The 26,019-nt window shown below is 35.8% G+C and overlaps 11 protein-coding genes across 11 annotated transcripts; 6 read left to right on the top strand and 5 right to left on the bottom strand. All coding sequences in view use genetic code 12, as the record gives it.

Annotated features, from left to right (window-relative positions):
• Window positions 1-96: 96 nt before the first annotated feature.
• POF1 (nicotinamide-nucleotide adenylyltransferase) lies at window positions 97-1,032 on the top strand (the record flags this gene model as incomplete). Its single annotated transcript, XM_064999838.1, has 1 exon — window positions 97-1,032. The coding sequence occupies one exon, from the start codon at window positions 97-99 to the stop codon at window positions 1,030-1,032; it is 936 nt and encodes a 311-aa protein (XP_064855910.1).
• Window positions 1,033-1,084: 52 nt separating this feature from the next.
• DASC09_062530 (uncharacterized protein) lies at window positions 1,085-2,368 on the bottom strand (the record flags this gene model as incomplete). Its single annotated transcript, XM_064999837.1, has 1 exon — window positions 1,085-2,368. The coding sequence occupies one exon, from the start codon at window positions 2,366-2,368 to the stop codon at window positions 1,085-1,087; it is 1,284 nt and encodes a 427-aa protein (XP_064855909.1).
• A 959-nt stretch (window positions 2,369-3,327) lies between these two features.
• On the top strand, window positions 3,328-4,833 carry DASC09_062520 (citrate (Si)-synthase; the record flags this gene model as incomplete). Its single annotated transcript, XM_064999836.1, has 2 exons — window positions 3,328-3,519; window positions 3,607-4,833. 2 exons carry the CDS (start codon window positions 3,328-3,330, stop codon window positions 4,831-4,833), a joined length of 1,419 nt encoding a protein of 472 aa, XP_064855908.1.
• A 2,619-nt stretch (window positions 4,834-7,452) lies between these two features.
• Window positions 7,453-8,070, top strand: DASC09_062510 (uncharacterized protein; the record flags this gene model as incomplete). The annotated part of the gene is made up of 1 exon (XM_064999835.1): window positions 7,453-8,070. One exon carries the CDS (start codon window positions 7,453-7,455, stop codon window positions 8,068-8,070), a length of 618 nt encoding a protein of 205 aa, XP_064855907.1.
• Window positions 8,071-8,957: 887 nt separating this feature from the next.
• On the bottom strand, window positions 8,958-12,380 carry DASC09_062500 (uncharacterized protein; the record flags this gene model as incomplete). The annotated part of the gene is made up of 1 exon (XM_064999834.1): window positions 8,958-12,380. The coding sequence occupies one exon, from the start codon at window positions 12,378-12,380 to the stop codon at window positions 8,958-8,960; it is 3,423 nt and encodes a 1,140-aa protein (XP_064855906.1).
• Window positions 12,381-13,193: 813 nt separating this feature from the next.
• DASC09_062490 (uncharacterized protein) lies at window positions 13,194-13,667 on the top strand (the record flags this gene model as incomplete). The annotated part of the gene is made up of 1 exon (XM_064999833.1): window positions 13,194-13,667. One exon carries the CDS (start codon window positions 13,194-13,196, stop codon window positions 13,665-13,667), a length of 474 nt encoding a protein of 157 aa, XP_064855905.1.
• A 2,605-nt stretch (window positions 13,668-16,272) lies between these two features.
• DASC09_062480 (uncharacterized protein) lies at window positions 16,273-16,902 on the top strand (the record flags this gene model as incomplete). Its single annotated transcript, XM_064999832.1, has 1 exon — window positions 16,273-16,902. One exon carries the CDS (start codon window positions 16,273-16,275, stop codon window positions 16,900-16,902), a length of 630 nt encoding a protein of 209 aa, XP_064855904.1.
• Window positions 16,903-17,239: 337 nt separating this feature from the next.
• Window positions 17,240-18,592, bottom strand: DASC09_062470 (ribonuclease III; the record flags this gene model as incomplete). The annotated part of the gene is made up of 1 exon (XM_064999831.1): window positions 17,240-18,592. The coding sequence occupies one exon, from the start codon at window positions 18,590-18,592 to the stop codon at window positions 17,240-17,242; it is 1,353 nt and encodes a 450-aa protein (XP_064855903.1).
• A 2,614-nt stretch (window positions 18,593-21,206) lies between these two features.
• Window positions 21,207-22,835, bottom strand: APE3 (aminopeptidase Y; the record flags this gene model as incomplete). Its single annotated transcript, XM_064999830.1, has 1 exon — window positions 21,207-22,835. One exon carries the CDS (start codon window positions 22,833-22,835, stop codon window positions 21,207-21,209), a length of 1,629 nt encoding a protein of 542 aa, XP_064855902.1.
• A 292-nt stretch (window positions 22,836-23,127) lies between these two features.
• SHG1 (Shg1p) lies at window positions 23,128-23,541 on the top strand (the record flags this gene model as incomplete). Its single annotated transcript, XM_064999829.1, has 1 exon — window positions 23,128-23,541. The coding sequence occupies one exon, from the start codon at window positions 23,128-23,130 to the stop codon at window positions 23,539-23,541; it is 414 nt and encodes a 137-aa protein (XP_064855901.1).
• A 1,003-nt stretch (window positions 23,542-24,544) lies between these two features.
• Window positions 24,545-25,858, bottom strand: DASC09_062440 (uncharacterized protein; the record flags this gene model as incomplete). The annotated part of the gene is made up of 1 exon (XM_064999828.1): window positions 24,545-25,858. One exon carries the CDS (start codon window positions 25,856-25,858, stop codon window positions 24,545-24,547), a length of 1,314 nt encoding a protein of 437 aa, XP_064855900.1.
• Between the last annotated feature and the right edge of the window lie 161 nt (window positions 25,859-26,019).

Genomic DNA, 26,019 nt, shown 5'->3' with positions numbered 1-26,019 from the left:
TCGGAGATTATATATATATTTCAGCCAAATAATCATAATACCATAATAGTAGCCTTCCTTTAACTGAATATATATGTATATATAAGGATATATAAAATGCCAATTATAAAAAATTACCAATCCATCATTGATGAATTCACAAAAAATTCATCGAAAATTAAGTTTATATCACATCTTGCAGCCAAAAGCCTTGCCATATCTAACACTAGCGACGACTATAACAAACATAATGTTTTATTCCTTGATTCCTCTTTCAATCCACCACACAAAGGTCATATTTCAATAATTGAAAATGCCATCAATCACTACCAAAAAAAAGTGTGCCTGGGCAGCCCAAATCTTAACACAATTGTGTTACTGTTATCTGTCAACAATGCTGACAAGATCCATCCAAAACCAGAACTGTTTGATAAGCGATTGCAAATGATTGATCTATTATCAAAAGATCTATATAAAATCAACGGAGAGAATGTATCGGTACTTATTTGTCTTACGAAGCTAGCAAAATTTACTGATAAATATGAAGAGTTGAAGAAGTATTTATCGTTGCCTGACTCTGGTGATGATATTGTGGTGAAGTCATTGAAGAAGTTGCAAGAAGCGGATCGCTTGAATTTAGCATTCTTACTAGGTTTCGATACATTGATTCGGATATTTGACTCTAAATATTATAAACCGAAAACAATTGATGAATCCCTCAATGAATTCATTCAAGGATCGGAGTTGGTATGTCTTGCAAGAGATAATGGGAATGATGATATATTGAGCCAAGAGGCTTACATCGAGTCTATAAAATCCGGAGAAATTGATGGAGTTCCAAAACATTGGGCTTCTAGAATTGTGATTTTAAATCCTATCAAAGATGAGAACTCCAAGTTTTTGACTACCGTCTCCTCCTCAGAAATTAGAAATTCATTGGGAAGATATTACGGGAATGAAGGTAAGAATGAAGATATTGACGAATTTTTATCTAAAAGAACTATTCCTAGTATAAAAGACTGTATTTTGAAAAACAAATATTACGACAATTGATGATCGATTCAGTTATCAATAACTATCTATTTTCAGGATTCTAAATATCGTATTACCCATGAATATATGAGATTCCTGGGCGAAGTGTATTTGCGTAAGCATTGTTATCCGTTTGGAAGCTTTCAACAGAGTTGTATTGGACATTCTCATGGTTTCTTATCCAATATCTTTGGAGAGCCCAATTATCTATCCCATCTTGTCCATAATCAGCGACTTGAATATCCGAAAAAGGAAATCCATATCCCCACTTGACACTAACACCTTTTTCGAGAAGAGTGGCAACTTGAGCAGGACTTGAAATGCAATTTCTTCGGATAGTTAAGTCTCTCATATTTGGGACTGTTTCAAGTTCACCCAAGGAACGCATAATATTATGATCAAGATTCACGTCTGTCAACTTGGAATGATTACAAAAATCACCTACCACTGAGTTGATATTGTTATGCTGAACGTTCAAGACTTGCAAGTTAATTAGCCTATCCAAGTCTTGAACTTTTGTGAGCTTGCACTGACTAAGATCCAAGTGCCTTAAGTTTACCAAACCATCCAACTTCTCAATTCTCTCGATAGGATTTCTGTTGAGATTGAGTATTTCTAATTTATTCAATCCGCCCAAGTTTTCCATTTTTGTGATATTGTTTCCACTGAGATTAAGATTTCGAAGGGATTTCATATGATCCAAATTTTCAATCACAGAAATACAGTTGTTTCCTAAACTCAAAGATTCTAAATTGGTAAACAATTGGAAAAATTCAATTTTGGCCAAGACTAATCTTTCCAAATTTAATTTTTTCAACAGATTTCCAAAATCCATTGAATGATTAAACATAGTTAGAGGCGATTCATCCACTGCTAAAGGCATCTCATTGACTTGTACTGGAGTAAATAATTTTCGATATAAGAAATCACATGGTCTTTGCAAAGATAAATGCTTTAATTTTGGAAGTTTCCAAAAATACTTGATTGATCCCAAAAATTCATCTTTCCCATGTGGATATTGAAACATTAATTTTCTGATGTGCGGTGCCAATGTTTCAAAGAAATATGCCTTTCCAAGTCTTTTCAATTCATTGTTTTCGATTTTAACATGATATTCTAGTCTAGAAGTGATAATATAGAACCTAAGATTGTTCAACATGAAGGTGGACCTTGTATTTTCTTGACCAAGAGATTCAGTAACCACTTCAACGCTCCTAAATAAAATCGATTCCACACAAAGTTTTGACAAGTCAGATTTTAGGGAATGATGAACATTCACTAAATCTTGGGCATCACCATCCAAATTTTCAAAAATTTCAAGAAGGACGCTTGTTGGATAAATATCTAAAATATTCATGTTTTCTTGACAGCCAAATATGTTATAGCACTTGAATCTAGGGAAAATATATATATTAAGGAGTTTCAGCTTGAGCAAGAAGCATTAAATATTCATAAATGTATTTTCCTTCAATTTTATAGTATTTCGCATAGGAAGGAAGGAAAAGCAAGCAACGGAATTTAAAGGATTCAATAAGTTGAAAAAAATATAAATAAGTGAGACTAACAGATAGAAATATATATGTTTATATAGATATAATAGATATTATTCTATGATTTTAATAAGAAGTACTACATATAGATCTTTTCCATGAAATATCAATTCAGAGGTGGATCTTTCTTGGAAGAATTCATAAAGCAGTAACTGCAACAATTGCTAAAATCTGCATGTTAGGAGTCGCATGTAAGTAACTGTTATCTATGTTCCGCGCAATTTAGAATGTGCACAGCGAGGAGATTCTTATAAGTGAGAACTTCTGATATTTAAAACCTAGAATGAATTTCACCCGGAATAATCTAAAGTAGACCTCATTTCCGAGAAGCCAAGTAATTTTTAAACAAGGAATTGGGGTCAACACTGTGTATCCTTTGATGATTGCGCATTATCACTATTCAGTCAATAATAAATAACTCAAGTGTTATTTTCCATTCTATCCACAATAAAAATAAAGCAAAAGTTGCATTTTATTAGTACGTTTCACTACTAGAACTGGCGTGTGGTCACTTTTATCTCGGTTCCGATGAGGTTATCATCTTCTCACAATATGTTTGGTCCCCCCATAATCTGTTGCTTTCCGTCGGAACTTAGGGATGTGACGTGCATTTGTGTGACATCCGGAATCGCCACGGGGTGTAAACTTACATTATATATATATATACTAACGAATTTCACTTGATTCTTATCAATCAATAGTTTAAGTATCTTGGAATACCATAAAATATTCTTAACAAACAACAAATATTACAGTATTGTGCACAATGGCCAGCTTAAGAACTGCATCCAGTCGTGCTTTACGCAGCTCTCAATTCTCCAGATCATCCCATAAATTGATCTACAACTCCTTAAGATGTTATTCAACAAATGAAAAGACTTTGAAGGAAACTTTTGCTGAAATATACCCTGAAAAAGCGGAATTCATTAAGAAATTCAAAAAAGAACACGGTAAAACTGTATGCTTGAAATCATTTTCACTTTATATAATGGGGAATTTTTTTTCACCTTTTTTCACTTAAACATGATAACTAACATTTAAACAGGTCATCGGGGATGTTTTATTAGAACAAGCTTATGGTGGTATGAGAGGTATAAAAGGCTTAGTGTGGGAAGGCTCTGTTCTTGACCCTCTTGATGGGATTAGATTCAGAGGTAAGTCAATTCCAGAAGTTCAGAAAGAGTTACCAAAGGCCCCAGGAAGTACTGAGCCTTTACCAGAGGCTTTGTTCTGGCTATTATTAACTGGTGAAGTTCCAACTGAGGCCCAAACCAAGGCTTTTTCTGCAGAATTGGCTGCCAGGTCTGAATTACCAAAGCACGTGGCAGAATTAATTGATTCCTGTCCATCATATTTACACCCAATGGCCCAATTTTCTATGGCAGTCACTGCTTTGGAATCTGAATCCGAATTTGCTAAGGCATATGCCAAAGGTGTCAGTAAGAAGGAATACTGGACCTACACTTATGAAGATTCCATCAACTTGTTGGCTAAATTGCCAACCATAGCCTCCAAGATTTACAGAAACGTCTTCAAGGACGGAAAGGTTTCCCCAGTTAGTAAGGACTTGGATTATGGTGCCAACTTGGCCACAATGCTTGGTTTTGGTGAAAACAAGGAATTCATCGAATTGATGAGATTGTACTTGACTATTCATTCTGATCATGAAGGTGGTAACGTATCTGCTCACACCACCCACTTGGTTGGTTCTGCTTTATCTTCTCCATATTTGTCTTTGGCCGCTGGTCTCAATGGTTTAGCTGGTCCATTGCACGGAAGAGCCAACCAAGAAGTTTTGGAATGGTTAGAAAAGCTTGATGAGGAATTGCACGGTAATATCACCAAGGAATCCATTGAAAAATACTTGTGGGAAACTTTGAACAGTGGAAGAGTCGTTCCAGGGTACGGTCATGCTGTTTTAAGAAAGACAGATCCAAGATATACTGCTCAAAGAGAATTTGCCTTGAAGCATTTACCTGATGACCATTTGTTCAAGGTTGTTTCCACAGTATATGAAGTTGCCCCAGGGGTCTTGACTAAGCACGGCAAGACTAAGAATCCATGGCCTAATGTGGATTCTCACTCTGGTGTCTTGTTGAAGCATTACGGTTTGACTGAAGCCCCATTCTACACTGTTTTGTTTGGTGTTGCCAGAGCTTTTGGTGTCTTGCCACAATTGATCATTGATAGAGCTTATGGTATGCCTATTGAAAGACCAAAGTCCTTTTCCACTGAGAAGTATGTTGAATTGGTCAAATCTTTGAAAAAATAGAGTTTTTTTTTTTTTGAGAGATTTATCATTTAACAAGCAATTTTCATATTCTGATTTTTAGTAATGTGGGATTCTGTAGATTTCTATGCTGTTCAGTAATTCATAAAAGACTCGAGTAGCTAAATCTTTAAGAAATATTAAAAGTTCTGGATAGAAGAGAACAAGCTTTCTCCCTTCGTATATGCAATATTGGAGCTGGTCTAGAAATACCAAACCAACCAGAAAGAAAAAATGAATATACTTGGTTCTCATTAATTTTCTTTTTTTTTTAACCGTTTATATATTTCGCAGATATACAAAAGGTTTATCAACTTTATATAACGGTCAGGGTTACCCTTACCTAGTGGAGAGCAGTAGGCACATAACATACCTGCCGGTTGGTGCATTGCCGCCGAGTAAACCTCTAGAAAAGAGAAACCTCAGCCGCATGACTATCCATCTGGTGGTGCTTTTCTTCAATTACCGTGAGAATCAACCCATGAGGACTAGTCTAGACTCAGTCCCGCCTCTTGATAATAGTCCCCATACTCGATAGGACTATATCAGTTTGACTTGTCTGTTGCGGCATACCTTAACTCATAGAAATGAATGAGATTCATGATGTTCTTATTTTCAAATAACTGGGGGGTGTATGTACTCTGGTAGGAAGCTATCCCACTTACCTCTCTCTCTCAATTCCACTTAGGACAGACCACTACTTCAAGATCGAATGCTAGCGGTTCTTCGCCACAATCTGTACAACTGGTGGTTTCCTCAGGATTAAGAATCTTTTTAACTTTGTGGTCAATAACGCTTTTGCCATTCAATAGTTGTGACAAAGCACTCATTAATAACTTGCAACCACTGATTGATAGTCTTTCCAAACATGGTTTGTTTGAAGTGTTGCTTTACTTGGATTTTTAAGTTTAGGTGTTGACGATATATTTCTGAAAGTGATGGTGGTTGATCCTTTATCATTTTGTTCCAATCTTCCATGATTTGGGTTTTTACCGTTTTTTTTTCCAATGGTCCTTAATCTTCTTAATGGATGGTGTATCATTCTTGCTCGTTGTGGACTTTATATTCTGTTGGATAGAAGCCTTGCTTGATTCTGTTTTAGTATCAATAGGATCTCTTAATTGTTACAAATTATTTACATCTAATTGGATTTTGTCATAGATCACAATAAACTGATTATGTAATCGTATGTTACCTCAGCAATATGAATTTGTTGCCTTCGTGTAAAATTTTTTTTGATCTTTGCAGACCAATAACTAAGCACATATGAAGATCGCATTCAACCATTCCGTCAATCAAATATTCTTTGTCATATTTCACCAGTTCGGAGATTTTTAAACAGTGGTCAATTTTTCAAAGACAGAGCCCGGGTTAAATGAGCACTGCTCTACTACAACCCTCAATACATTAAACAAAATGTCTGGCATGAATAGTACCGAATTACAATTATTTCTTCAGACTTGATAAACATGACCAAATATAAAAGGAATTGACTTCATTTTTCTTTTCTAACTGTTGCACCAAAATCACTACCTACTCTAAATTACACGAGATGGGATGGAAACCCAAATCTTACCTGCATGTCTCAACAGGGTGACCCATGAGGTTTATCGAAAATAATTATCACCACACAAGGATGATAATTGATTATATCCACGCAATAGTGAGACAGTATTTTTTTGTTTTAATTGAAATAATTTGAGGTTGAGACAAGAGATCTTGTCTCAATTCTATCTTATTAGACACAACAGAGATTTATTGGGGTGGGGACCTTAAGGATAACAGTCGCTTCAAAAAATCATTAAACTAACATTTGAAAGCAATCCATACCCAGTAGCCCAGAAGGAATTCTCGGGCTTGGAACTTACAATTTGCACTATTGTGACGGTCTTCGAAAAGAGTCGGCCGATCATTCGCAATAGACCCCCAAGAAAATTTCATTTATTGGCATGCACTAGACCGGCGATCACTGTCGAAAATTGTTCGTCTACCAACACCAGTATAGAGAGAGCGCTGCCCGAAAATGAATGAAATGTAATTTTAATGACATTATGAATATACTATTACCATTGAGCTGTGATAATACACAAGTTGCCAAACAATTGATCGATTGACATTTCTGTCAAAAAAGTTTCTGTCTTAGTCGGCCTATGCACCTTTTCGCAACATGCAGCAGCACAGCGATAAAACCTAGATCCAGCCGTCTAGTAACTCGGGATGGTTCCTCAAAAGTCATTTACTTCAAATGAGGATGAAACTAGGAAGAAGTGGGGAATTTTCCGGAATGGAAAACTTTTATGGTTCATGATATCAGTATCTCGTTTAAAGCAAGATTTCTTCGTCAATGATCCTCTAAACGGGATAATATATATCCTCGTTCGTCCGCTCAAAATCCAAAAAAAAAATTTGCCGAAAATTGAACCCAAGGAATTTTTAATTAATTTCTAATTATCTTGAATTAAGAGAAACAGAAGAATTATAGAGACATCCTCCAGTTTCTGAAGCTGTTATTTGGAAGCTAATTCTGAGTTAATTAAATTTTGATACCCAAACCTTTGATACCCATACCTTTTTTTTTTCATCCTTTGATACCCAAACCTTTTTTTTTCTTAATTAACGAAGATGAAGCTTCTCAATATTCTCAGCATACCTCTTCTAGTTCAGAAAGTTCTAGCAGCCCCTGTGGCTAACCCAGCAGCCACCACTATAACTAATATGGCTAGCATGACTTCGGTGATTGAATCAACAATCACAACGGTTGAACAAGGCTCGACCAAAACATACGAGTCCTACTATACCACAATCATCATAACAGAGACAGTTAATATTCAAGGTACTACACACTACATCACAATGTATGGGAGTGCACCTGCTACAACAACAACCTCTTCAACAAAAAGTTCCACTTCCACTTCTTCTTCCTATTCCTCTCCTTCCTCATCATCTTCTCCTTCTAGATCGACTATAACTTTGACCTCAACTTCCATGACAACTTCGAGCAGGTCCAGCAGCTCCGTTAGAACCAATATGGTAAGTGTGGCTTCCAGCACAAGTGAAGTAGTCGGTACGCTGACCATATCATACGATACTATCACTTCCATTCCTTCATCAGCAACTCCATATAGTATTAGCCAGTCCCAAAGCACATGCTACTTCTATTATGATTTTGATGACGATGATTCAGAAGACGTTACTAGTACGACAACAAGCACGATCTACGTGACGTATACCCAAAAATAAATAACATCAAAGTTATACATATGCACTTCCCCCAATAACCTAATACCAATTTTACTTCAAATCCATTCTTTTTCAGGTCGTGTTCGTTTATTATTTTTTTGGATCTTAATTTCCTCAAAGGCTGAGAGTCCCAATTGCGACTACTCGCTTATTGTGAAAATCAAACCAAATAGAAACACCACTGAATCTTCTTTTTCATCCTAAAGCTCAGCCGAAATTTCTCGTTTACGATTTATTTCCTGTGCTTTACCTTTTTTTTCTCTCTTTTTTTCTAACCTCCTCAAGAACAGTTCGTCTCATAAATATTGGAGTATTTAAACTTTTATATATATAGATATATTTTTTTTTTTCAAATCATTTTAGATTGCCTGGCTTCCATTTAACATTTTTTTTTTTGGGTTCTTTACTAGCCAAGACCATCATCATATTTTTTGGTTTTTCTCTTCTTCTGTTCATTATTAAAATATTTCCTTTTCCTTCAGTTTTCAGACATTATTTTTCAATCCTATTTTTTCATTATTATTTTTACTCATTATACACCGGCTTTGATTATATCGAATTTTTAGAAAATATGCACTCTAGTAACACACTTGCTAAGTTGCTTTTGTGTATGCCGTAGCTCAATATCGAAGTAATACACAGTCCGGTGACAGGAACAATTAAAATTGATGATTAGTAATAGCTCGAGAATTTCGTTAATTGTTTGCAGTGTCTGATAGGCAGTATCATCCTTATTATGAATTTCATAACAGCTTCGGTTGAGTGAGAACTGAATATTTACAAATATAAGTTGGCAACACTACACACACTTCAATAAATAAGTGAATAGAATTGTCTTGCTTAAAAAAAAAAAGAAAGTTTCATTCGTTCTCAGACGGAGTCCCTTATCAAGTCGAGCTCTTTTTTAAATTCTTACTGCTCACCAATGGAATTCTCAATACTGTGTGTTCTCCTTCTGAATCCGTTTGCAAATTCTCATTGATCATAAAACTACCATGCGAATCAAATTTCCCAGAAATGGAGGCAGTAGAATCAGGGTTTCGAGTCTCTGGGTTACACTTTATGATAACCCCGGATCTTTGTAATGAATATATCGAACGTTTTACCAAGTCATCAGGATCATGCGGAAGAGCAGATAGGAAAGCCTCTCCGGTGATTACTGACGAAATATTAATGGGTACGGTGGTAGAACTATTCATCGAATCCGAAATAATGGTGTCTTGACCTCCAATGCCACTAGAAGAAGAAAAAGAAGCAATGGCAGGAGGAGGTTTGGATTTACTTTCCATGATCAAAAACTTATTACTACTAGAGTATTTTGGAGCTTTAGATTTGATATTTTGAGCCAAGGTCTCTCCATTAATCATGTTCGCTTTTCCAACAGCAGAGTTTTTCTTCAACTTTAGTCTTGATAAAACGCTTTCATAGCTAATTGTAGTAGCATCGTTGAACATCAATAATATGCATCCAATAACAAACACTGTCTGGATCGTCACGGTTTGGGTTTCAGTTAAGTGGAAATCTAACACTAAATAGTGAAGTGAGTAGTTCCAATTAAGAGATTTATGGTCTGAGCAGCTATAGATTCTTGATTGTTTGTCATACGGAACTTTATCTGAATTTGCAGGCATGGATTCGTGGAATGAAACAATTTTATTTGTTTGAAGAAAGAATAATTCATTGAATGCGTCGAATAATTCAGGCATTGAATAGTGATTATGATCATCTTCGGCATGAGGAGCTTTTTGGGGTAACTCAATTCCAAAATTGTTGTTATTAAAATTGGGCCAAGATTTTTTACTGAGAACCACAGGATCAAACTCGATTTCTTTACCACTTTTCACGGTTGGGAATTTATTCATTTGCTGTGAAAAATCAACCAGATATTTTCGTGAAGTTTCAAGATCAGTGATCATGGAATACACCCTTCTGAATTTAGATAATAGTTCATCGACCTCAATAAATTTCTCGTTGTTGCTTTCAATAACCAATTGCATGCCATCGTAATATTTAACCCCAGTGGCATCATCAGTGATAATACTACTGTATCCATCAATGTGTTTCAGCAAGTCCAAATTACGAGGTTTGCTAATCTGGGTCATATCGATGGTTCCAAACTCTGTGTCATTCTCGGTATATTTTTCATATAAGAAATGGCTGATCATTTTCAAGTTGCGGTTCCAATCCTGAAATTTCACCATAATTTCATCATTATCAGGGTCTTTTTGATGACCAAAATCTTTGGTGAATAGAATTAAAATGATTTTCTCGATGACTAATTTCTTATTTAGACTCTCAGATTCAAGGAGGTTATTCATGTTCAACAATCTTCTAGAAAGATAATTCTTATAACAACCAATGAAAACTTCGAATCTTCTTTCTTCTAGAAACTTGAGAAAAAACCAGTATATTGGAGTGAAATTTGGTAAGATTTTTGTCACAATATCTTCATTGAAGCAGCTTATGAATGGTTTATTCGGATTAATGTAAGTTGAGTACATGCTTGTGATCAAGGAGTCGCAATATTTGACCAATTCATTGATAAGCTCATACTTATTGATACTCGAAATTTTGATAAATGCCTTATCGATTTCTTCAAGAAACTTATGATTTCCTTTGAATGATTCTTTGACAATGTTAAAGTAACCAAGCTTCAAATTGTATAAAACTTCAATGATCGAACCCGTCCTGTTATTATTATTGTTACCAAACAAGTCGCGCTTGTTCAGTTTTTTCTTGAAATTGATGAATGTCGTCTTGAGCTGGGTTTGAATAATAGACCCCCAAATTTCCACAAAAGACTCAATCGTCTTATGTTGTTGTGTGGATCCCAGATCAGAGGGTGTTCTTGGAACCTTCATAATCTTATCTTCATCATCACTACCATAAGAATCTTCAATGTCAGTATCTTCATCATTGTTGAGCTCCATCATAAAATTTGAATTCAACAGAACAGGGATCTTGTCGAATTGACAATGCAACTCATATAGTTTCTTCAAGTCCTCGTAATTCAAATTGGTGATCAAATTATTCAATATGGAAGGCAAGCTCGTATTGTTGTTAACAATCAATTTGAAAAGTAAAGTCTTATCAACTAGCGATAACACTTTTGCATTATCATCAACGATAAAGTTAGCATGAATGCTAAATAACCCATATTGATAGTACTGGTGTAAAAATTGAAAGTAAATCTTTTGACCCAGGTGACAAGAAGGCATCAACACTCTCAATTCAGATTTCATGTCTTTGTTGTTATAAATCAACTTGATGAGAATATTTTCATGTTGATACAATTTTTCAAAGATGGAGATGAAATGGTGAATAAAAACTTTCCCTTCCTTGGTATCCACCAATAAAGTTTCCGTGACATATGTCGTGAATCTATTGAGTTCATCAATATAGAGCTTGTTAAAATTGATGGCTTTGGCTGTAAGGCAGGATATTTCTGTGGAAATATTCCTATAATAATCAAGATTAGATATAATAAGGTCGATTTTCTTGAGAATAATCAAAGAATTGACAAGTAATTTTTCTGGATCGATATCATTGGAGGCAGAAACCGAAATCTTTACCGGTAAGAGTGCGTCAAAGTTATTTATTTCCAAGTGTTTGTTGAGTTGATAGAACCTGTTGAAATGAAGCAAATTCAACAAATTTTTAAGAATAACCTGCCCACATGCCACTCCATCGGTCTCTGTGAAAAGTCTTTGAAAAAACAAGGAGTTACTTAGCTCAACAATTGTTAGTTTTGAGTAAGAATTAACCAAGATATTGCGATCTAAGTAAGCAAGGGTCAAATTAATGACATTAATTTTGCTGAAGACGTAATTGAATAACAAAAGAAATTGACGGATAGCATTGCAACAAGAATCAAACTTTTCCTGGTGGAACTCAGAAAAAATTTTCCCGAGATTTATTTGGTCATCACTGGTGTCATTGGTGTTTATTTCAACAATTTGTTTCATGTATTCATTGATTCCTGGATCATTAGTGAAAAATTCCTTAAACTTTGCAACGACTAATTGATAAATTGCAGATCCGTGTCCATTAACGCATAAGACTCGTACTGTTTCATATAATTTCAGTACAGGGACTCGATGAAGAAATTTTTGATCCCCTCTTAGAATCTCAGATATCTGAGAATCAATATAATGCGTCAAATGATCCAAAGGGATAGCCTTTGAATTCGATGAAGAAGATTGATCGCTTCTCATAGTGGGTCTGGGAAGAGTTTTTACCAGATTGTTATTATTATTATTATTATTTTCCAGAAGTTTCAACCATGACGCCTTCAGTGCAGGCTCCCCCATAGTCTTCTAATTATGATTTATGTTATAGCCAAAATATGTCAGAGATGTGTAGTTCCACTACGGGTCCACCACCCACACTAGAGTTGATTGAAGACAGTGAACTTTTGTGGGCGGGTGACCCAGATGTCAAAATGTTGTACCAACATACCGGATCCAACAATCTAATTCGCCAAAATCACCATATAGGAAGGTAAGAATAAAAGGCGAAATAATAAGTGGAAATACTTATGAAAAACTCATAAATATTTATGAGGAAAAATCAAGTGTGTCCGTTTTTACTATCCATCCATTTTCACCAAGTATCCAATTGTTACCAAGTATTAGTTTTCAATTCATCTGGTTACTGATCTGATACTTTGGAACCACTACATGTATTGTTTCGTTACCTAAACCCACCATATGGTAAATATAACCTGTTAAACTGATCATAAATAATTATAGTACTTGAAAAAAGTGAAATGAGAACCGAATTCCGGAGCTGATTGATGGGGAATGAGATCAAACATAAAACACAGTACATTCTATTTATAAGTAATGTATGTATATTGGCGAGCTGCAGAGATTCTTATAAGTTCCTTTCCTTACGAGCCGGGGATAACCAAAATATTAATGAAATATATTAGAGTCTCTCACTGGCTGCAATCCACTTGGGGCAATTTCAGTAGCATTCTTCTATTCAGACCATGATAAGTGGAAGTTGCGATATTACCAAATTCGGATATAAGATAAAATACAGAATCCAGATATATTAGTGAACCAATTACTAATTGGTCATGAAGCTATTACAAGCTATCATTAGTCAATAACGATGCAATGATTTTCATCACTGTCACTAGCTTTTGGTCCGGCACTTTCACTACCGCCCACACTGTCTCACCATCCACCAGTATTTCTGGATCCAAATATCCCGTAACAGTCGTTGTCGATATTCCAACTGTTTTACCAACTTTTAGCTATGGTAATACCACATCTTCTGGATCGACAAGCTCAGGTATACTGACACTGTATTCTCAAGCCTCTCTGAGCTCTGAGCATTCAGAAACTATGCTGAGCACTATTTCAGGTATAACTGCATCCCCTTCCACATCTTCTGAGCCGCTGAGCTCCTCCATATCTTCTAATTCCAGGACTTCATCCATTATAGTCACCGTTAGTTCAGGTTCAGATTCAGGTTCAAGTCAAGAATTGACCTCTTCTGCGTCAACTTCGTCGTCAAAACCTGCTGGTAGTAGCCCTATTTCTGGTAGTAGCTCTGGCTCTGGAACAGACAATGAGTCTGGAATTTAAGTTCAAGCTCAACTTCAGGCACGAGTAATGACACAGGTTCTGGTTCGGAAAATGCCTCATCATCTCAATCAGTTTCTGGTTCTGATTCTGCTTCAACCTCTTCTTCTGGTTTTGGTTTATCCAATAGTCCAGGATCTGGCTCAAACACTGTTTCGGGTTTCTATACACCAACAACTACATCATCGGGATCCCAAAGCGCAATGATTTTCTAAAATCCTTCCACGTCATATATTCCCGATGCTCAATCTTTGACATCCATGTTGACATATATTGGTGTTGGTGCTAGAGTTCACTTCACAGGCGAATCTATTGCCAGTATTTTGTGGTTCTTCATTCTTATGATTTAAAACACCTTCCTTAAATAACTTGACTCTAAACTTTATATTTAGAGTTTTCTTTATATTTAGAGTTTTCTTTATATTTAGAGTTTTCTTTATATTTAGAGTTTTCTTTATATTTAGAGTTTTCTTTAATTGTCCCTTCCTCTCATGATTTTTTGATTTCCCAAAGTATCACTTGATTCACCTTTTTATTATTTCGTCTCTTAGCTACAAACGTGATGAGTATGAGATAACGTGGATATCGTGGTCATATGATAACAGTACTAAAGAAATACACAATAAAGTAATGACCCAAAATCTTATTATATAGAAACAGATTTTATTAAAAATGGTAAAAAAAACGTGATATGATCCGTATAGATATATTATTTATCAAAAATCTGTCAAAATTTATTTTTTGGTCAAATGGTAAAAATCGGTCAATTCACAAAATATTATTTTATCATACAAATATATTTAAACAATTAAGGTAAAAACCACTGGCTTGATCAGTTTATGATTGCAGATAGTCAGGATTGGTCCGATGACCACATAGGGGCAGTCATGGCAATGGACCCTACAACAAAGTATTGTAATGCCAATAGCGATAACTTTGATCCAGGCGCAACGTGCACTGGTTGGCTAGATGAATCATCAGGAGCACTGTAGGGCCGTGTAGTGTGGCCAGCAACAGCGTGTATTTCCCTCTGTTAGAATTCTACAGGTCTACAAAACACTTCAATATAAATAAAGACGAAACAAACGTACTCACGTATTATAACAAACACTTTAGACAAATGGAATTAGATATAAAGACAGTAGTAAGGACAGACAACACAACACTTAGCAACCTTGAAATACTATTAGCTGTAAACTATAATCTACAGAGCAACGACTATAATGATATATTAGTAGAGATCTAATGATCTGGTTCCTAGTATATAACATTTTATATCTGCTGAGCGCAGGTATTCGGACTTCTCCAACGTTGTATTGACGGTCTGATGCAGGTGAACAAGCTGTAATCACTGCTCCTGTTACCAGAGGACTTAAAGTTTCTTTCATTAGTGCACTTTCTGCTAAAGGCTTTATTGAATTAAGGGTCAGATCACCAGTCGCTGCTTCCAATAAGAAGAGAAAACTTGCTTCAGAAACAAATGCCGAGAAAGTGAGTAGAGGTACTACAGCTAATCATTTCTATGATTTTGTTAAGTCAGTCATTCAGAAAATAGAAAACAATGACAAGCTAAAAGGTATGAGATATTTGATCCTTGACAGTGCTGCTATTCATAAACGTTATGATCTTCAATTATTGGTTGCACTGAGTGGGTTGGAACTTGCATGTTTACCTCCCTTTTCTCCAGGGTTAAATGCCATACAAAAATTCTGACCTATATGAAAAAGTAAAGCTAAAAGATCAAATTTGAGTGTGAAAGAGCAATTGACTCTGAGTGTGAAAGAAGTTGCTGAAAATATTTCCCTTGACAGTTATAAGGGATTCTGTAGACATGCTGCAAGACATATCGATCTCTGTTTACAACAGCAGCTCTATTGAAAAGAAATACAAAAAGACCAAAAGAAAATCAGAAAAAGAAAAAAAGAAAACTAACCAAAAAAAATAATATGAAAAAATGAAATAAAGAACGTATAAAAGCTTAAAAATAAAACCATGAAGTATTCCAGGCTCCCCCAAGAAATGGCCAAATTTTTTCAGTTATGAGCCCTCGGAATATTAGATGTATTGACTTACCTATTGAGCATTTATTCAAAGATCAAGTATCGATTTTCTTGAATACTAAAGGCATAAATAAATCCCGCAACGGTAGTACGAAGAATACCGGGGGACGGTATGAAATATTTTTTGCCACTGGTATGAACATTTCCGGTAGTTAGTACGAATAAAAAATATTTTTTATATGAAATCACTGTAACGTCAAGCAGTTAGCGCGTTTCCAGTAAAATGGGCAGGCAATCAGCCTCCCACAAATTTTTTTAAACCCGCATGGCGGCGCATCTCTCAAACGCTCCACGCACCAGGCGTTGGTAACATGAGAAGTATATAATAGAAGACCAGGACTTTGAGGATAATGGATATTCCTAGCAGTTTGTCTTTCTTATCCCACAATATCCAGTAATTGCAAGAAATCAAACTAGTCTCTCCAACTTTTTACACTCTTTTGACTTGGAACTTTTTGCGTCACATATCCTTTATTTCATTTTTTAAACTCAGCTACAACCTCTTTTTTATCCAGACAGATAATCAATCATACTAAAAAATAATTACTATGCTACTCAAAGTTTTGATTTTGCTTATTTTCTCAAATTTTGCTTCTGCTGTGCATCTACACAGACGTTACTACAGTAATATGACAACATCCGATTGGACTTCCTCCACAACCACACAAACAATGACAGTTTATAAGCTCATTTCTTCCAGTTCTGCCGATGAAAGTGTTTCAGTTGCATCTGCTAACAATAAGAACTTGGCTGCCACCACAACTTCTGGTGATGGTAGCTGCAGCCCAGTAACCGTCACTGTGACCCAGTATCAATGTCCAACTTCAACTGGTTACTCTCCAGCATCTTACACCACCGAATCAGAATCTACAGTATACGTTACCGATGCCGTTACAGCAACTATTCCTATCACCGCCGTCATCACAGTAACAGATAGCCAAGGCAGTTCAGTAGGAGTGTATTCTACCGTACAAGATTATACGCAAACTTCTTCAATCACCCACACCCTTACCATCACCCAGACGCATACATTATATGCTAAGAACAGCACCACTTCAGCCTCCACCCCCCTTCCATCATCAACATCTTCGTTGCAAGTTAGTCGTGGATACTCCAACGGTACTTTGACTTTAGCTAAAAGATTAATCAATATAGAAGAATTTAATCCAGCTTATTAGATATGATTGAGTAACTTCAAATTTTTTTTTTTTCAGTTTCACTTCTGCTTCTCACTTTATTTTTCTTTTTTTTTTTTTATTTTTTCATTTTTTTATTTTTTAACACTTAGATAATTTTCTTCACAAATATAACCCCTTTTTAGATCTCTTCAATTTACTAGAATTATAATATAAAATATAGATAAAATACGAAAACATTCCTTAAAGTATTCCTAAGTAAAATCACATTTTTTTTTTCTTTCACTTTTTAATGTTTTACAGACTACTTTAACAAAACTTTATATCTAATATTCATATTATACAAAATATACAAACTCATTCCATTCAGAATTACCTATTATTTGTGTTTTGATTTCTTCTGTTGTGACTTCGAATCCCAATCTCCACTATCCTTCAAAAGATCATTAAATCCCCTCTTCATTTTAGCAGCTTGGGCATCTTTCTTACCCACACCGTGGCTTTTCTTGGAGCTATTATTATGTGGTTTATCTCCCTGAGGCTCGTTAAGCTTGGAACCAATTGATTCATTCTTTGGAATCTTCAGTCTGATATCATGATACTTTTGAACCAAGTCCTTGTGGTTTTCTAAAGCGTCCTTGGCCGCCGCCTTTTTCGCAAGTTTTGTGTTTCTTGCATCTCCGGTCCCTAGCTCTTCACCACTTATTGAAACGGTAGCTACGAAATGAGTTTCGCTCAATCTTCGGATATCATATTTTGGGGGATTAGCAGCATAACCCACCAATGAATATAGTTCACCAACGTAGTTTCTCTGATCGACTGTTGTCACAGACATCTGACATAAAGGTTGAGAATTCGCAGAATTCAAAACTGCTGGTACGCCTGAAGTTTTTAAATGGTTCTTGATCACAGGAATGGCCAACATCTTGAGCCATTGCTTTATGGTGTGGAAACTCGATGACTGGTTTTCTTCCCACAACGCACCAACATACGCTTCAAACACATCGGCATAACGTTTAGCCATTTCATCTCCTGACACATTGATATTTAACACTTTTGAGGTACATAACTTTTTCTCGAGTCTGTATAATTTTGACCATTCCACCAATCGGTCATTTTTAATGAGCGATTGTCTTAATGAAGATAACTGACCTTGGTCATAGCTTGGAAACCATTCGCAAATAATATCAGTCATTATAAAATTTAACACAGAATCACCTTGAAATTCAAGCCTCTCATTAGTGAAACTAATCTTTTCGTCTTGTGAAGCATCTGCTCTTGATAACGATTTATGTGTGAATACTTTCACCTCCAATGAATGATTTCTAATGGGTGGGATTGAGGGAGGATAATGCTTACTATTTTTCTCAATGAATTTGTAAACATCCTTCTCAGGATCAACATTCTCAGAGGCCTTTGTTTGTAATGTTGAATTGGCTTTGGCATCGAACCGCTTGATGTAATCAAGGGATAGCCTACTGGCAAGCTTGGGATCTAAGATTTCATTTAGAATTGGAAGCTTATTCTTTTGATATAATGATTTCAACATCACTGCAAGCTGAAAATTACCGTTATTAATGCGGCCTCTTATTTCGTTTGATGTATCCGGGTTTTTGTCAATTTTCTGAAGTTCTTCAAAGTTTGGAGTTAGATCCAAAATTTGCTTTAAAGCTGACAGAATTTGAGAAGAAGCATGTGCTATAGTATGAATGGTGGTAGTTTCAAGTGTCATAGATTGATATTCGCAATTCCTTACTGAGTTTCTTTATAAAATAGCTTCAAGTACCCGAGGAGCTGGGAAATCCCTTGGAAAATAAAAAGATTATAAATAAACGATGCATGCCGGGGCTCTTGATCAATTTTTCTAAAACTCTAAGTTTGATACAAATCCAATCTACGGATTGATTAATAAGAACACTGTAAAATTTGTACGGTTTTCCATTCTATTATTTTAATATTTACTCGCCATTATCCAGAGCAAGAATAAGTAATAATAAGTTTCATGAGTATGTCTAACTGTAGCAATAGAAAGTGTACCATTTGCCAATGTAGCTGTCAAAGATCTCTAACATGATTATTACCGAGATTAACAATTATTATGGTTGATTATAGAAATAGCTCAAATGTCTATATAATAATATAATATCCTACCTAATCTTAGGAGGGGGAGGGGGAGCTAAGAGTGAAAGGATCAAGACGAATGAGATCAACGTGATTATTCTAAGTTCAATAAAGCTCAGATTGGAATATACACAACCAAAAAACCATTGTGACTACCTTTCAATATTACCAGTTAGTCACAATAAGAACTAATATATGAATATGTCTTCAATCAATAATACAAATGTAAGGAGATTAAATTACAATCATCAACACTGTGATGTTATTGCCAGTAACGTGCTAAACGGAAGATCACGATTCCGACTCGGAAATCCGCACTTATTCCCAACATGAATTAGATCAGTTAATTTTATTCTGATTTTAATAAATCTTTAATTTGAAAATCTATATATTGTTTAAGTTTATCTGAAATAGGGCAGCGTTTTTCTAATAACTGTCCGGGAAAATCTCCGTTCATCTGATGTTATGTTTTCCATATTAACACCTTTAAAGATTATTAAAGGCGTCTATGTCACAGTCACCTGTGACTATACATCTGTATGCGTAACATCGTAAGAATTGCTGGTATTTATTCAAATGTAACTAGTTAACATATATACGTAAGAAAATTCGAATTTTCCAAATTTCTATTAACGGTTTTTGCTAATATAAAGAGATTGTGACGTATTGCACTCCTTGGGTATAACTCGAGAGCTGATTTTAACCTTAATTCATCATTATGATTTGTTTCATGTACCACTTCAACTTACTTTAAATATCTAATTATATGTAAACAAACCTCATAAACTGAAAGATCACTACACAAATTTTCAACTAATATGACTAGGGCTCGTGACTTTGTTGCTCTACCGTCAAAATTTGGGTTTTCTGGATAAAGTAGTTTTCCAATTAAATCATTTTTTATCATCCGAAACATTTCTTTTTCTATCTTATATGATAAGAAACTAATAGCTGACGATCTGTTGATCACTCTTGATTTCTTTGGATTTACTATCGCGTTAAAGTGTTTGTTTGTGCAACGTGCTATAGCTTCTAAGAGTTCAGATGGTGTATGTCTTGGTTATTTAATTCCAATACAACTATTATCTCTTAGAGTCTATGCCTGTACATATCTGTACATCTTTAGTATTATATCCCAAGTTTATGCTGCACTCAATATCATGATTTCATTGCAGTAGCTTGCTAAGATATGGGTTTTTTGAAGTCCTGGCGGAATTACTGAGTCTTTCCTTCCATGTCTTGAACCATCCAGTACTCTATATATACCTCTCATTATGGCATCGTACATGTAGGTCAATAATCGATCAATTTTTCCTGGATAGGTGAATGGATGTGGATATTTCGGGTCGTCTTTTTTCATAAAGGTGCTCATTGATTTCTAAATTTTATGAACTAAAATCTAGATTTAAAATTAGATTACATGATGTGTACTCTTGGTTTAATTTTATTAATCCACCTTTGAATGGTTCACAGCCCGATGCAACACAATGATCTTAATACTTGTTGTGTTCCATTGAAGGCCATAACAACATTATTTTGATTAAAATAACTGTTATTGGTACCCCGTAATATGCACATAATTTGTCTTCCTTGCCTATTGTTAATTCAGATCTTGCAGACATTCTAATATCATAGTTTATATCATCTATGGTGAGAAATACCTTCACTTTTTCAACTATATACAATTATATAGAGAAGTGAGTCTCAAGGGAAGGCAAGAGGGAAGCGGTAATAGAACGAGTCGAGAACCTCGACTATACTACCCTCCTGATATTAAATAATGTATATGCTATTAAAAAAATACAATATAATTAGTATTTTATAACATTTGGTACCAATATTTCCTCATCGAACAATCCGACTATCAATCGACGATTAGATGATCGTTATTTTGTCACTTTTTTTATAATGCAAAAAACTTTAGTTTACTAATAATACATCCTTATATCCTCTGAAGGACGTCCAGCTAGGATCTGTACATGTTGCTCTCCTTGATATTAGCGAATTATATTGCTGTAACTTTGATTATTCGTTCAAATACAAAGGGTCTTTAGACAATCATTTCGATGATGTATCTTTTCTATAATTTATATTATGCTTTAGTAAAATAATGGTTATCATATAACATGGTTAGAAAGAATCGAGAACTCTTCTGTTCTTGACAAAGGGGAGAATAATTAATGATAAAAGAAAAAAAAAATAGTTCTACTCTAAGAGTGAAGTTCTTAGAAAATCAAGTTACCACCTCTGTACTTGAATTGCGGAGTTTCCTTAGATTGAGTGTTAATTTCACTGGCGGCTTTCTTGGCTGGGAATCCATCTAAAGAAAAACCATAAGTAGCCACAGAATGAGCAATTAATTTGGTGTTAAATTCCCAAGCTTCATAGTCAACATTGGTCAAATCATCACAGAGTTGATGGTAACAGTGGTCATACCATTCACCAGCTTCACCACCGAACATAGCAACTTCTTCAGGAGTTTTAATTCCTTCAGCACCAGTTGCAATACCACCACCTGGGATGTTGTTTTCAATGAAGGCAGCATAATCAGAACGACCATCAAATGGAATCAAAGTGTAGTTGAGGCCTTGGGAAACATACCAATCAATATACAAGTCCTTGATTTCTTGGGAGCCAGCTGGGTTGTCAATATTATTACCATCATAGACTTGATAGGCGTAGTTTGGTGAAGCCATCATATCGTAATCCAAGAATAAACGGTGGCGAGCATTTTCTTCAGCGGTCAATTGCTCAACATAATATGTGGAGCCAATCAAACCTTCTTCTTCAGCAGCCCAGAAACCAAGACGAATAGCGTTTGTTGGACGGTATTTAGTCAATTGTTCAGCAAGGACAAGAAGAGAAATGGTACCAGTACCATCGTCATTGATACCCGGGCCAGCTGTGACACTGTCAGTGTGGGCACCTGCCATAACAATATTATTCTTGTCACCAAATCTAGTTTCAGCAATGACGTTCTTGGTGACAACGCTCTTGACATATGAATCGATAGCAACAGAAACATCAACTGTTTTACCTTGGCTTAAGAAGTTGTCGATATAATGTTTAGCAAGGCTACGAACAATCGAGATTGAAGGAACTTCACCACCTTGAGGTTCGCCAAGGGTACCGTGCAAGATATCGTCGGTGTCTTCGTTGTCGAAAACAATTGCAGCTTGGGCATTGTATTTACCAGCCTTACGGGACTTGTCACCAAATGAACAAACACCACGTTCAATCAAAGCAACATAGTCGACGGAAGAATCTTTTTCGTAAGCAGCAACCAAATCTTCATAATCGGCATCTTCACAACCTTGATTCTTAATATAAACAAGGGTACCATTGACGAATTCACCATTGTTTTTGGTTGGTGGGGTCAAGTCCAAACCAGCGTAGTTGGCTGGCTCTTCATTATTTAGATAAAGTTTTGCGGATTCGATTTTGCTGATGACGGTGGTGAAAGGTTGAACCGTAATATCGTAGTACCAATGGTACTTGTTAAATACACTCAAAATGTGGTTAATGGTGGCGAAGTGACCAGATGAGCCAATAACTCTAGTTGGGTTGCCAAATTCATCGATGGAAGTCTTTGAAAGGTTGTAAAGAACATTAGCGTGATATTCCAAGTCTTCTGGGTTGATCAAAGATTGCAATTCTTCGGAATCAAGAGGTGGCAACTTGGAGATGTCGACATGTTGTTGCTTTTGAGAGATACTGGCAATATCATCAAGAGTAGATTGGATAGAACCAGCCAATACTGATTGGGAAGACTTGAAATAAGAGTCAACAAAAGGAATAGACATCCCATGGACGGCAATGACGAGTTGTGCAAGAACCCCGTAGTTCAACAACATCTTCTTTTGTAATATTATTAGAGGTATAGAAAGTATTTCAATGTTGATGAAAGACAATACACTTTGTTAAAGATAAGAGAAAGAAATATTGATAAAAAAAAATCAATAAAAAAATCCAGTTTTATGTATAAGTGGCTGGCCGTTAGATAAGTAATGATTTTTACCCGATTTGGACACAAAGAAAAAAAAAAACTGCGTAATCGTAGAATCTGGAGAACTGTTACGGCACAACGCAAACCCAAATCTTGCCAGGTTAATACCCAAAAAGAGGCAGAAGGAAACTGTTAATATCATGGCCGACAGCAAACAGATAGTTACTGCCTTCAAGAGGAAAGGTAATTTTGACCGATACCGGCACCTCATCTATGATAGTTTCAAGACCCCCAATGGTGATGACGATCACAATAACAAAGTGAGAACTAGCGGTTTTACACGGCTACTGGAAAGTATTTCTAGCAAAATCACAAAAAAGTTGAACGAGGATCCCAAATTGACCACTCATAACAGAGGCAAAACCGCTGGGTTGTTGACTGGATACTTGTATAAGGATGAGGAGGTGAATAGGATCATTGAGGAATCCATCAGGGAAACCATGAAGGAACAGAAGGATTTAAAGGACAAGATAAGATTAGAACTTAAGGAGGTTAGCGAACAGTTGAAAGATAAAGATGAAGTGCAGGATAGAGAGAATACTGGAAGCAAATGATAACAATTAGAACACTCTTTTCAAGGGCGTCATGAGAATGGCTGGAAATGAGTCTAATTTTTGGTAGAAGTGTTTTGATGTTATCCCGGTGTAATGATACTAAAGAAACTTGTTTCACTCGAAACAGAATAATATCTCAGGGAAAATTTATGATTTCAAAAAGATCTTCTAGTTGAAAACCTCAGGCACAGAATTCTTCAGCAACTGCAATCTTGGGTCAAGTGTTTATTTCTATCACTGAATGAGCGTCATGAATAACGTGAATTGAGATATCCAATTTTTGACTATTATTTTTTACCTGGATAAAATACTCTTATAATGCTATTTTGAGAAAGAGATTTTGTTGTGAAAACAATATTCTCTTTTTGAAAAGGGAATTCTTGCAATGCCAGTGACCTTGATTATATATATAAACTATATATAGTAGAAACTATAGTTTCTGCGAGAAGATGAAGGTACTTTCTGTATTATTAGGCTTCATCATTTAGGTTGCTTAATTGCCGTGCCTCAGCTTCATCTCATGTGGTTTTTTTTAGTAATAAGGAAACGGATTGGATTGAATCCTGTCATGTTAACCTACTAGGTAATTTACATAGATTACGAACAATGTGCATGGTTAGAAAAAATGAAATATTGGCTTAGGAACAGGATTATTACTCTTGCCTATGCTAGAAACATGTAGGTTCTTATTGTTCATGACAATGTATTGATTACAGTGCCAAGTGCAGACAACAGCCAGGTGTTTTATTTACGCCCAAGTAAGTGTAAATATATATACATAGCCTTATTCAATTATGTCACAAAATTTTATGAACTAAAATATTCTGTAGAACCGAGAAAATCTCCAAATAAGCTAATTACTAGAATATTTCTATCACAAATACCATTTTTGAAATCAGAAAGTTCTTGGGGTGTCAAAAAAATCGCCAAAGATTCTGCTAAACGTCATTATTTCACAAATAAATCCGGAATATTAAAAAGATCCTCGAGTTTCTCAGTATTGTTACAAGTTTTCCAAATTGAACACCACCAATTTTTTATAACCTTCTAAACATTCGATTAATTCATCAATTGTAACAAACTCGTGATCACTATGGGCAGAAAAAATTGAGCCTGGTCCATACAAGTATCTTCTTTTCACTGGAATTGTGAAATCAGGAATATCAGTAGCAAAAGCTAAAACAATAGATTCAAAACCAGGGACTTCGTAATCCAAGAATTGAGGCTCTTTCGAGGATAAGTTATGGACTTCAATAAACGGGCTTGTAAAACCAGGATATCTCATGGCCCAGTTGGCATTAGCATTATCAATGATTTCTGTGACTATCCAATGTAATTTATTTAAATCGTTGGCCACTCTGAAAAAAAGTCTGGCATGTGCATCAGCTGGGATAACATTTAAAGCAATACCACCTTGCATTGTTCCAATATTAAAAGTAGTTTCGCCGAGTATATCACTTGATGGATATTTATGGGAGTTGACCATTAGCTGATTCAAGACAGACACAAGAATCTCGTTAGCTGAAACTCCCAATTGCGGATAGCCTGAATGAGCAGGTTTACCATTGATCGCAAGATCAAACATATAGTTACCCTTATGGCCCTTACCTAACTTGTTTTCCGTTGGTTCTCCAAAAATCGCTACGTCCCAAGAATACTTAAGCTCACCATTGTCGAGCTTAAAAGTTTCCATTGCATGTTTCATACCATCACCATCAATTTCCTCCCCAACCACGAACAAGAAAGCAAATTCCAAAGGATCCAATTTCCCTTCTTCAATAAGTTCTAAAACACTGTAAATCTGTACCACAAGGGAAGCCTTGGCATCGTTAGCACCTCTGCCGGTGATTACTCCAGTCAGCTCATCAAGGTTGTAGCCCAAGTAAGGTGGGACAGTATCAAGATGCGAAGTCAATAATATTTTTCTGTGACTGTTGTTTCCATAGACACCATCATTGTAGTACGCATAAATGTTTTCTCTTGTGGAGTTTGGTAATTTCAGTGTCTCGACTGTCAAGCCACGTTTCTGGAGGAACCGAACAACATAGTGAGTTACTGCTTGCTCGTGTGTTGATAACGATGGGATATCCACAAGGGTTTTGTGAAGGTTAAAGATAGATGATAAGTTGTGATTGAGGTGGTATTTCAGGTAGAATTCCGGAAATTTTGTTTCAAAGAGAGTATCAAAGTCGGTATTGGCGGAATGTTTGATAAGCTGATGATCATCCAACACGGACTGATAAGCGGGACGGTTCAATACGAAAGCAGAAACACTGCTGCCAAACACTAATAGGCATGAGAGTTTTTCGAAGAGCATTTGAGAAGCACTGGTGGTGCAAAACAGGGAATTGTTGTTGATTGTTGATAGTGAAGATGACTCCCTTTTGCGTGCAACCGGCCGGCCGAGCGAAAGGGAAAAATACCCTGACGTTCCGTGATATTGGCTCCCCCGCCTTTAGAAAAAAAAAAAAAAAATTC

The sequence above is a fragment of the Saccharomycopsis crataegensis genome (genome assembly GCF_037102585.1).
Source record: "Saccharomycopsis crataegensis DNA, jcf7180000000098, whole genome shotgun sequence".
NCBI classification, from domain to species: Eukaryota; Fungi; Ascomycota; class Saccharomycetes; order Ascoideales; family Saccharomycopsidaceae; genus Saccharomycopsis; species Saccharomycopsis crataegensis.
The sequence above is the reverse complement of the archived record's forward strand: the minus strand, read 5'-3'. Positions and strand labels throughout refer to the sequence as shown.